Genomic DNA, 12,194 nt, shown 5'->3' with positions numbered 1-12,194 from the left:
GATACACGTTGAATGCAGACACCATCTTTGGTGAGAGCTCCACTTCCCTGTAGGAACTTTGTATGTCCCCCCACTCCTACCTACAACACCCCCTGTGCTGTATCTCTGTCCAAGGAAGATGTAGTCCTGGTCCTCTATGCTAACTAGGGCTCAGAGGACAAGCTTGGGCCAGAGGGTAGAAGCTAAAAGAGTCCTCGGAACTCAGGTGGGGAATCTGAGGCCCAGAGAAGGCAATCCTCACCACATCTGGACTCTGTCTGGGAAGGACTGATTGGATTTCCCTTCCAGGTTTCAGAGTCTACAGGTTCCTGAGTGGCAGGCTCCACCTCACCAGCCCCGCCCTCAGCCAAGCTGGCTCCCCAGGCCGGCCAACTCCCAGGGATGGGTGACCAGAGGCAGTGGTGCCATAAGTGTGTGTTTCTTAGGAGATCCACTCCCAAACTGCAAAACATTCCAGGGCTGGCGATTTGGGCAGCCCATCCCAGCCCGGCCCCCCCCCCCCCACCCCAGCTAAGTTTCTCTCTCTCTCCAGTTGCACTGTGGAGGCTGAGCATCGGGTTTGCTCCCTGGTGTCTACACCTCGCAGGCGAGGAACCTGTCGGGACCAGTCGGTGTCCCGCAGCCTCCCTTAACGCCGGGACTGAGGGGAGCTCCCTGCAGAGCCGGTACCACCCAGCCCCGCTGCCCCGCCCAAAGGCACTCGCTGCGGAGGGTGGCCCTGGCAGCCGCGCAGAGAGGAGGTCCTCACCCTAAACCTCGCAGACCCACTCACCCTGGCCTCAGCCCCGCCCATGCCCTCATCTGGCTGGGACAATCTCGGGCCATTCTCCCGGGCGCAGGGCACCCTCCCTCCCTTCCCACCTGTGGCCAGTCCAGCCGGGCTCTGCTTGAACCAGGCGTCCCTCCCTCCTTCCCCGAAAACTCACCGGGCCCGCAAAGGGCAACCAGGGAGAAAAGGACCAGGGGATGCGCGCTCCTCATGGCGGGTGGGGGCTGAGGAGGCAGCTGCGGCCAGCTCAGCTGTCGGACCACCCGGGCACCTTCGAGCCGTGAGCAGTCGCTTTGAGCGCCGGAGCCGGCCGCGGAGGTCTGAAAGCGCGGTGACGGCGGGCACTAGGACCCAGCCGAGAGCCCCTCCGAGCCCTGCACGGGCAGCAGCCGTGAGCTCCGCCCTCTCGGGGATGGGGCGGGGCGGAAGAGACCCCGGGGCTGGGCCGGCTCTTCTGCAACAACACGCGAGTCTTCGCCCGGTGGCTGACCATGGTACTTCCCGACCTACTAGAGGCTCCCAACCTTCCTCGAAGGGAAGACGACGGGGACAGCGCGTGCACCCTTTGTACACTTGGGGAGACTGAGGCAGTCGCTTGCCCTGGATCCCTCCACTGTTCGGGAAAGTGGTTGTACTCCAGCGGCGAGGTCCCTGGGCGTTGCCTGCTGTCTGAACTGAGGACACGGGAGGTCTTTCGGAAAATGATTTCAAGTCCGTACCGATGGGGTTTAAGAAAAGTAAGGAGCATTGCAGAATGGGGAGTAAGCCAGCTGGAGTAGGGCACAGCTATCTGCAGACACTGGGGGAAGGGCGTTTAGGAAAAGTGTGTGAATTTTGGGAAGGTGAAATAGCTCAGGGTCCTCTTACCCAGGTTGGGGTACTGGGAATGGGAGAGGATGGGGCCAGAGTGGGCTGGCAATGTCCTCCCCCTTGGGCCTTACAACCTGGGCTGACTAGAGGCAGCTCAAGTGACTCAAGGGGGCAAGCATGTCCTCTCCCAGCCAGGTGGTCCTCACTCGCTAACTGTTGGAATCAGTACCATTCCCCTGCTGGTTGGGAACCTCACAGGACAGGAATCAGCACCAGGCCAGCCAGACTTCTGGGCCTGGCCAGAAGTGGTGCTTCAATCCGGGGTTCAAAAGAACCTCTGGCAGATTCCTGTAGCCCATGGCACTCCCTGTCCCTCTCACTCCAGTCCCCCACCTCCTCACCTGTCTGCATCCCAACAGGCAAGTCTAACAACTGGAGGAACAAAGTGGGAAGGGCCAGGTCTGGGGAAGTGATCACCTTAAAAAGGCAGCTTTACCACCTTCTCTCCAGGACTCTCAGTATTCCTTTCATGCTGCTTCCCCCAATGTCTTCTTGCTACAATCTGACATGTTGATATATGATCTTTCAAAAAGAACACTGTTGAAATGTAACTGACTTTCCCTTTGGGATGGTTTGGAGAATTTAGATTTGAGCACATCCTCTGTTCTCCAAACTGCAACATTAAATAGGTGAAGTCTATAAAGTAAATAAAAAAGACATAACCAGGCTGAAAAATAAAATCTCCATAAACCAAAATCAGAAAAGAAATGCAAAGTGGTGAGGGCTGAAGCCTGAAGCTGAAGCCTGGAGCCTGCTGGGCCCTGGAAGCCAAAGTCACTGGCAGGTCCTTTGAGATAAAGAAGCACTAAAAGGCTCTCAGCTGGGAGCTAGGGGCTTGGGTGTACCCCCATCCCTGAAAGGATGGTGGGGGGTGGGGATCTGCTGCAGATATGTTTATAGGATGTGTATTATCCCCAATATACCACAGGGCAGGAGCTTAAAAATGCCATAAAACCTGGAGGCTACTGCAAAACTGTAAGTCAGGTGAGTAAAGGTGGGTGGGTAGGAAGAGAGAGCAGGAGAAAATATAATGTCCGTTCAAAATAGCCTACACTTGTGCCAGAATGTAAGGGAAGTGCTTGGAGATGGAGACACAGAAGCCACCTTAAAGGACCTCCATTGAAAAATCGAAGTAAATAAATGATTGAAAGTTTAATGATAAGTGGGATACTTACAGAGTTTCAAAATACCTCCCCAGAAAATGCTTATTAATATAAAGGGAGAAAAGAGTTAACTTTACAGAGGAGAAGCCTGGCAGATACCACCTGTGGTAGGCTGAATAATGACCCCCAAATATGTCCACATCCTAATTCAGGAACCTGTGAATGTCACCTTATTCACCTATGTTACCTTATGAAGGGCGCTTTGCTGATGTCATTGAATTAAGGATTTTGGGATGAGGAGATTCTCCTGGATTCTCCTGGTGGGTCTGAGGTAGTCACAGGGGTCCTTATAAAGGGAGGCAGGGGGTCAGAGTGAGGGAATGTGATATGAAGATGGAAGCAGAGATAGGAGTACTGTAGCTATGAGCTAAGGAAGGCCAAGGCTGCCTCTAGAAGCTGGAAGAGGCAAGGAACAGATTCTCCTTTGGAATCTTCAGAAGGAACAGCCCTGCTTTGATTTTAGCCCTGTAAGACTGATTTTAGACTTCTGATCTCCAGACCTGTAAGAGAAAAAAGAAAACTATGTTGTTTCAAGCAACTACTTTTGTGGTAATCTGTTACAGCATCAGTAGGAAACTAACATACCACATTAATCAAGTGATCAAAATTGACATCACCAGTAATGGGGCAAATCCAAATTGTGTACCACCTGACAGGATGCAACTGGAAGAACACAGAATCACTTCTGTGATATTCCTGCCAAAGGTGGATGACTTGAATCTGGTCATAAGGATATGTCAGACAAATTGAGGTTAAGGAACATTCTACAAAATAACTGGTCTGTTATCTTCAAAAGTGTCAAGGTTGGGGCCGGCCCAGTGGTGCAGCGGTTAAGTTCGCACATTCTGCTTCAGCGGCTCGGGATTCGCCGGTTCGGATCCTGGGTGTGGACATGGCACCACTTGGCAAGCCATGCTGTGGTAGGCATCCCACATATAAAGTAGAGGAAGATGGGCATGGATGTTAGCTCAGGGCCAGTTTTCTCAGCAAAAAGAGGAGGATTGGCAGCGGATGTTAGCTCAGGGCTAATCTTCCTCAAAAAAAAAAAAAGTGTCAAGGTTATGAAAGTCAAGGAAAAACTGAGGAACTGTTTCAGCTAGAAGGAGACTAAAAAGACGTCAAATCTAAGTGCAATATATGATTCTAAAATGGATCCTTTTGCTCTGCAGGACATTATTGGGACAACTGGCAAAACTTCAATGGGGTTCTGAGGATTAGATAGTAGTAATATATCAGCGTTAACTTTTCTATATCGATGACTATATGGGAGGATATCTTTATAGGACGAAAGTATTCAGAGATGATGGGGCACACTGTGTTGTAAACATATTCCAAATGATGCAGGGGGAAGAAAGTTCTTTGTATGGTACTTGCAACTTTTCTGTAAATTTGAGATAGAAATATAGCCAACAAAATAAAGAAATTGGTGAATTCACTCCAGGTGAAGTAAATTTTTATAGAAGTCTGACAAATATGTTTTTAAAAGCAAAGAAAAAGAGGAAAAGCTATTCCACTTATTTTTCTGAGGATAATATAATCTTGGTACCAACCAGAATAAGGACATATAAGAAAGGGGGATTATAGTCTGATCTGAGTTGTGGGTCTTTGTCACAGAAGGACGGCATGGAACAGTGGTTAGTGCATGGCCTCTGCAGCCAGGCAAGCTGGATCTGTATTCTGGTGCCGCTGTTGGTATTTTCATGACCTTGAGGAAGTGACTTGACTTCTCTGTGCCTCAGTTCTCTCATATTTAAAAGGAGGAAATAACTTTCACAAAAGCCTTCTAGGATGAAATGAACTAATTCATGTAAAGTGCCATAATGGTGCCTAGAACATAGAAAGCACCTAATAAATGTTAGCTATTATTAGCTATTGTAAACATAGATTCAAAAATTCTAAATAAAATAATGCCAAGTCCAATACAGCAGTATATAGACAAAAAAAAATGCGTCATGGCAAAGTAGGGTTTATTCCAAGAATGCAAGAGTGAGTCAGCATGAGATAACTCACTAATGTAATATACCACTTTAACAGATTACTCATTCAATGCAACCTGTTAGCAAACTGGGTTCCTTAACCTAATAAACATGCAGCGATGATCATACTTGATGGTAGAACTTTAGAAGCAATTTCCATCAGTCAGGACTTAGACAAGGCTGCCTTCTATCACAGTTTCTATTCAACATTGCACTGGAGGCCCTCGGCGATGTGTTAGTTTAAACTATAGGAATTGGCTATTATTTTAGATCACAGGCTACCCAACATCAGCAACTTATGATCCAAACTATAATAGAAAGCAATAAAAGACATAAAATTTAAGAATTGGCAAGGAAAACTACCTGTATTTGCAGATGATATGACCGTCTATGTAGAAAATCCAAGAGAATATACAGATAAATTATTAGGACTAGTAAGAGAGTAAGGTTGTTGAATTCAAGAGCAACTTAAAAAAATTATTAGCATTCAGAGCTGGCCCCGTGGCGGAGTAGTTAAGTTCACGTGCTCCACTTTAGTGACCCACAGTTTGCCAGTTCAGATCCTGGGCACAGACCTGCGCACCACTCATCAAGCCATGCTGTGGTGGCATCCCACATAGAAGAACTAGAATGACTTACAGTTAGGATATACAACTATGTACTTGGGCTTTGGGGAGAAAAAAAAAAGAGGAAGATTTGCAACAGATGTTAGCTCAGGGCCAATCTTCCTCACCGAAAAAATGTAAAAGAGCATACGGAACATTTCATAAGCATTGGTCCACAAGAGCCCTTGTACAATCTCTGCCAGACACAGGACTTGATATGGGCTAAGTTATTTCTCTTCCGTGGGCTGGTGATCAAGCTCCCAGGGAATGGAATAAAATTCTCCTCACCAGGCAAATACACAAGTCCCCAAAGACATGATAACAAAATTATTAGCATTCATATACGTGAGTAATACCAAATTAGAAAATGTAATAGAAAAAGAGATTTACTCACAATAGAAACACAAACCTAAGAATACATCTAGAAAAATATACACAAGACCTTATATGAAGAATATTATAAAAATTACGCAAGGACTTAAATGAAGAACTGACTAAATGGAAATGTATATCATATTTGTGAATGGGAGGACTCAAATTATAAATTTATCATTTCTCACAAAATCTATAAATTCAACACTCTTCCCACACAAATCCCAATAGAATTTTTGATAGAACTTAACAGGCTGACCACAAAATCCATGTAGAAATTGAGGGCCAAGAATAGTGTAGCACACACCCTTGGTGCCCTGCTCATATCCTCAGCATCACCAACCCCCTGCCTGCCAGGGAGTTGATGCCTCCAAAGGCAGCCTCAGGGTATTAACCATGCCTTTTTATTTCTGTATTTTCTGATATTTTGACATCTGGGGTCTTGCTGATCCTGAGGAGAGCCCCTCCCAGGGTTAGCCAATTCCTAGAGATAGTAAAGGACTCACCTCTAAGTGCAACTTTCTTATGCAAACCAACCAATCCAAAGCCCATACCCTCACCCACCTCCTTATCAGGCTCTTAGACTAAGGGCCACTATCCATCTGCCCCATTCACCTGGGGCCAGGTACCAGAAAACTAGGTACAGCTCCTGTGCCCCAGAGCCCACTGAAATCATTCAAAGTAGCCAATCCTAAACCTGCTTACCTTGCCTTGCCTTTCCTATGAAACCACAATAAAGGCTTGTGCCCATACTTTCTTGTCACTCCCTCTGCCTCCTGACTGATCCTGGTGCTTCTCCATGTGGCCCTGCATGGCATGCCCTGCCTCCTGTTTCTAGGGATCTGTGAGTATAAAAAACTTCCTTCATTACAGTCACTCTGTGTCTGTGTGTCTTACCATACCTGGTTAAAACAAATCCTGGGTACATTTTAAAACAGCCAATGAGGAGTGGGAGTTAGTGGATAAACACTCCAGCTTCTTTGCCCCTGAGTTGGAATGAGTCTGAAGTGTCCAGTGATATTGAGCCCCAGGTAACCTCTGTGGTAATCTACTTATTAACATACCCTCTATTGGCTTTCTTCCCTTCTCTTTCACACTTCCCCACTCCATTGCTTATGCTTCCTGGGATCACTTTCTAAAGAAAAAGCTTGCACCCAAATCCTTGCCTCAAGCTCTGCTTCTAGGGGAACCCAAATGAACACATTTTTAAAGAATACGAGTGACATATGGAGTGGTAGGGAATGGAACTTATTAAGAGACTTAGATGTATTATAATGCCATAGAAATTAAGACAGTGAAGTGCTGTCAAGGGGATCGATAAATAGACCACTGGAAGAGAAGAAAAACCCAGCAAGAGATCCGTGACATATGGAAACTTGAAATGAGACAGAGGTTGCCTTGTCCATCAGTGGGGAGAGGAGGGAGTATTCCATAAATGGTGTTGGGACAACGGATTATCCACATGGAAAAGTAAACACTGTTAAATACAATTAGATCCCTGGCTCACATCATACCAAAAATAAATTCCAGGTTGATTAAAGGTCTAGTTGTGAAATGAAGAAATTTTAGATGGAAATATAGGAGGATATCATTAGGACTGAGGTAGAGCCTCAGTCAGTTTTGGCTCCTATAATAGAATACTGTAGACTGGTTCTTAAATAATTCACATTTATTTCTCAAAGCCCTAGAGGCCAGAGCTCTGAGGTTGGGGTGCTGGCGTGATCAGCTTCTTGGTGGGGCTCCTCCTCCTAGTTCACAGATGGCCGCCTTCTCCTTGTGTCCTCACGTGGCAGAGAGCAGGGAGAGGACACCAGTTCTCTCATGCCTCTTCTTGTAAAAACACTGATCTCATTCATAACGGCTCCACACTCACGACCTCATTACCTCCTAAAACCATCACACTGGGGGTTAGGATTTCAACACATGAATTTGGAGAGGGGGGACATAAACATTCAGTCCATAACAGGTAGAAAGTAATTTCGTAAGCAAAATACTAAAAACATAAACCTAAAAGAAAAATGTTGTTAGATTTGACTTCACTAAACTATGTAAACTTCTATCCAACCAACCATACTACAAATTCAGTTTAAAGAGAAACCACAGACTGGGAGAAGATCTTTGCAATTCATATAATCAACAAATGGTATGTCCTAGAATATTTAAGGAATTTCTATGAACTTTTTACAATAGTCAACAAACCAAAGAGAAAAATGGGCACATGCCATGAACATGTAATTAACAGAAGTGGAAACTCGAATGGTCTGCAAATGTGGGAAAACATATTTAACCTCAATAGAACAGGGGAAATGCAAATAGAAACAACAAGATACCATTTCATATTATTTAATGAATTCATGTAATAGCAGATGCTAGAAAGGATGTGGAACAACAGGAACGCTCATAAGCTGCTGCAGGGACCTCTGCGCTGCCAGTTTAGGGAGAAACTGGCATTGTAATGTGAAGTCGAACATGCTTGTGTCCAGCACCCAGCCCTTCCACTTCTTGGTGTGGACTCACACCTTTACACAATGATGTTCACAGTCGCCCTGTATATAGTAGTGAAAAGTTGGAAACAACTGAAATGTCCATCAATAGGACCACGGAGGCACGAACTGAGGGGTAGTCATACAATAGAATACGACCTAGAGCCAAATCGGGCCCATGGCGTGGTTTGTACAGCCCGGGAGCTAAGGAGAATGGTTTTTACATCATTAAAGAGCTTTTAAAAACAAAACAACAGCAAAAAAAGGCAAAACAAAGAATGTGCAACAGACACCACATGTGGTCTGCAAAGCCTAAAATGTTTACTATCTAGCTTTTTACAAAAATAGTTTGCTGACCCCTAATTTAGAGTCATGTTAATTAACATAAATAAATCTTTTTAAAAAATTAGTGTTCAGCAAAAAAGTAAGTTTTGAATAATCTGTACAAATTGCAGACAATATATTATATAAGTTAATGTTTAAAAACGTGTTTGAAGGTACCCACGTGAGTAGAAGAACTATAAAATTGCACAGGAGTGATAAACTTGACATTCAGAGTAGTGGTTACCTCTGGAGGTGGGAAGAGAAATGAGCTTGAGGAGAGGTTCTAGGGGTTTTCCTTGTATCTCAAATGCTTTGTATCTTTACCTTTTTTTTTTTGAGGAAGATTAGCCCTGAGCTAACTACTGCCAGTCCTCCTCTTTTTTGCTGAGGAAGCTTGGCCCTGAGCTAACATCCGTGCCCATCTTCCTCTACTTTATATGTGGGACACCTACCACAGCGTGGTTTGCCAAGCAGTGCCATGTCCACCCCCAGGATCCGAACCGGCAAACCCCGGGTGGCTGAGAAGCAGAACGTGCAAACTTAACCGCTGTGCCACCAGGCCAGCCCCAAATGCTTTATTTCTTAAAACAAGAAAAGGAGATCTGAGCAACGATGACTAAATGTTAGTAAGTTCTGATGAAGCTGGATAGTGGTACCCAGGTGTTCATTATATGATTTCCTTACAGATTTATGTATGTTTGAGATATTTTGTAATTAAACAAAAAAATTTTTTAAAAAGGAGTGCCTATTGATGAGTGGGCCCAGGAGGATGATGACTGTGGAGATGGGCAGCACCCTCCTTGCTGTGTGCCTCATCCCTCAGCTGGCCTGGCACCTGCTGCAGACTGAGCAGGTGTCCAAGGGTCAGGTAGACAAGCTGATGGCCTGGCCCAGGGCTCGGCCCATGACTGCCACGTGCTCTTTCTGCAGTTGCTTTGGCAGTGGGTGAGATGCAGGCTGCAGCAGTACTCCAGAGAGAGAAGCAGCGTGGGATCTGCCAAAATCTACTGCAGGACTCAGGGTCCGGGTTCTGCATCTGTAGTGAGAGGGTGGATTTTGTGCTCTCCGAGAATTCATCCTTGGAGCTCTATTTTCCTGAGGCCAGGGCTCGTCCTGAGGCCTGTGGGTGATGCCCTGGACTCCAGCCTCTTCAACTAAGGTAATAGGGGCTGAGCAGAGGTCTCCCTCCTAATTCTTGGTATTTAATCCCCATCCTAGAATGCCTTTCCTTGTTGGTTCACGCTTCTTACTAAGAAACAAACACTGGACACACACACACATATTCTTGGGCATCACCCAGCCACAAGACAACTAACTCTCCCCTTTTCCTGCCCACAGAGAGCCCAGAACTCTGTTTGTGGAGCTGCAGAGCAGCATTGCTCCTGAGGCCTTCAGGCTCAGGTTCGAACGCTGCCCATGTGAGCAGAAGTGCACTGAACTCTGCAGCTGACTTTGAAATGTCTAAAAGATAAGATGGAGGGATAGATGGATTGATAGATGAGGAAGTAAGTCTAGTAAAAGGTTAATTATAGAATCTAGGTGATGGGTATCTTAGAGTTCACTGTAAAATTCTCGTAACTTTTCTTTTTTCATTCTTTTCAAGCATGCTTGCAATTACTTGTTGAAACATTTTTATGACAGCTGCTTTAAAATCTTTCTGAGATAATTCCAACATCTCTGTCAGCTTGGTGTTGGTGTTTGTTGATTGTCTTTTGTCATTCCTCGTTCTTGGTATGATGAGTGGTTTTAGATTATGTCCTGGACATCTTAGATATGATGTTTTGAGACTCTGGATCTTATTTCAATCTTGTGTTCGGTGCTAGATAGGAGTGGAAGTCCAGGCTCCCTCTGCTGTCCTCCGTTGCTGCCAGTCTGGCTGGGAAGGGGCGGGGGTCTTGCTACTATGCCCCAGTGGGCCCCGCTGGTGCCTGGTGGTGAGGTGAGGGGCTCCTTGCTCCAGCCAGGCAAGGATGGAAGTCTTTGCTGATAGGGTGGGTCTAGGGCCATGGTTTTTCAGGGATATGTGGCTGGATGAGAACAGTTATTGTCTAGAGCTTTCTGTCTTGATGGGCTGTGCCTTTCCTTGTCCTTTGGTTAGAGAGAGCAGCCTGTGTTAAGGCTTTTTTTTGTCTGTGCCCATTGGTGTTTCCGGGTTGCCGGCTTCTCTAGCTCCAAGTTGGGCATATATCAGGCAAAAAGAAAACCCAGGGAACTCCTCACCCTGTTGTTCCTTGGGTCCTGAGCTTCCCAGCTGGTCTGCCTTCTCTCCACTTTTCAGAGTCCTCTTATCTTTGTTTTGTATATAATGTCCAGGGATTTTAGGTGCCTTAGTGAATGAATGGGGAGAAGTGTTTCGATTCCATCTTCTTCTGAAACTGGAAGTTGTTTCAACTTTTCTTTTGTTTGAAATTATTCATAATAAAATGTTGGCGGGGCGGGGGGTGGGGGGGGGAAGGTTATAAGCACCAAGGACAAATTAAAGAAAGGAAAAACAAAAAACCAAAACCGCCCTCAAACCAAACCCTATGAAGCACTGCTGGGAATGTGTAAGAGGAAGCAGGCGAAGCTGTGAGCATCTGGGTCAAAATGCTCTGGGAAGACCAAGCAGGGCCCTAGAACCTTTTTTTTGCTTTTCTGTTTTTCTGCAGGTGCCCAGGCCGCGGCCAGGGGGAGGATGGGTGTCTGGTGCTGGGCCAGGCTTGGGAGAGGCAGGAGCATGCTGCCTTGGGGGTACAGGAACAAGCCCCAAAGGCTCCCTTGATACAAATCGCCTCCCCACAAACACTAATCCTTCAAATCCTGTCACCCTGGCATCTCGTGAGATTCTCCGAACGACCCCCCATAAGCTTACCAAATTTAGGAAAAGTACGTCCCAAACATTGCATGGGACATACTTACACTTAGAAATTATTCATTGTTCATTTGAAAGCCAGGTTTCACAGGTGTTCTGTGTTTTATTTGACAACCTCATGTCAAGGCAGGTGCCACCGGTGCTTCTCTTCCTGTTCCACGAGCAATCAGATGAACAGTCAGCTCCCTCCCCATCCCACTCTCCCCAAATTCAAGGGGAAAGACTTTGGGCTGAAAATGTAAATAAATCCTTTTAAAATGTGATTTTGAAGCTTCTCCTTGGAAATATAGAGGAGTAGTGGACCCCTTTTAAAAAAATAAAAGTATCATAAGCACATTTAATGTCACCTGTCTTTTATCTCTACTTAATGATGTTTTATTATCGGGGACTCATTGCTTAATGAGTTTGCAGTTTTCTTCTGGAGTGATGCAAATAAAGAGAGGTAGTAGTTGCACAGCATTGTGAATGTACTAAATACCACGGAGTGTTCACTTAAAGTGGTTGATTTTACGTTGTATGAATTTCACCTCAAGATAAGAAAAAGAAAAAACACTTTATTATTTTAAAAACTTGTGGTTCCTAGCTTTGAGGACCTCACTATCTGCTTGAGATGGTGCAGTGACGTGTGTACTGCAGTGGAGGAAAAGGCAGAGGACCTGGGAGCACAGAGGAGAGAGACTGACTCTGCAGGAGGAGTCAGGGAGGGCTTCCAGGAAGAGGTGATCCTTGAGCATAGTCTTAAAAGAAAAGGCTACAGTTGTCAACTTTGGTGAGGGGATGG

General features: G+C 45.7%; 2 protein-coding genes across 2 annotated transcripts in view; one reads left to right on the top strand and one right to left on the bottom strand.

Annotated features, from left to right (window-relative positions):
* The window catches only part of CHRNB4 (cholinergic receptor nicotinic beta 4 subunit), a 17,813-nt gene extending 16,709 nt beyond the window's left edge, over positions 1 to 1,104 (bottom strand). The window contains exon 1 of the mRNA XM_046652387.1: positions 927 to 1,104. Within this exon, the coding sequence (XP_046508343.1) occupies positions 927 to 981 (55 nt within the window). The 5' untranslated portion in view covers positions 982 to 1,104. The remainder of the gene's footprint in view (positions 1 to 926) is intronic.
* LOC124235155 (uncharacterized) overlaps positions 1 to 12,194 on the top strand; it is a 48,377-nt gene that overhangs the window by 18,726 nt on the left and 17,457 nt on the right. The gene's annotated exons all lie outside the window — the stretch shown is intronic.

Source organism: Equus quagga, chromosome 2 (assembly GCF_021613505.1).
Source record: "Equus quagga isolate Etosha38 chromosome 2, UCLA_HA_Equagga_1.0, whole genome shotgun sequence".
Lineage (NCBI taxonomy): Eukaryota > Metazoa > Chordata > Mammalia > Perissodactyla > Equidae > Equus > Equus quagga.
This window is presented reverse-complemented; position numbering and strand designations above follow the sequence as displayed.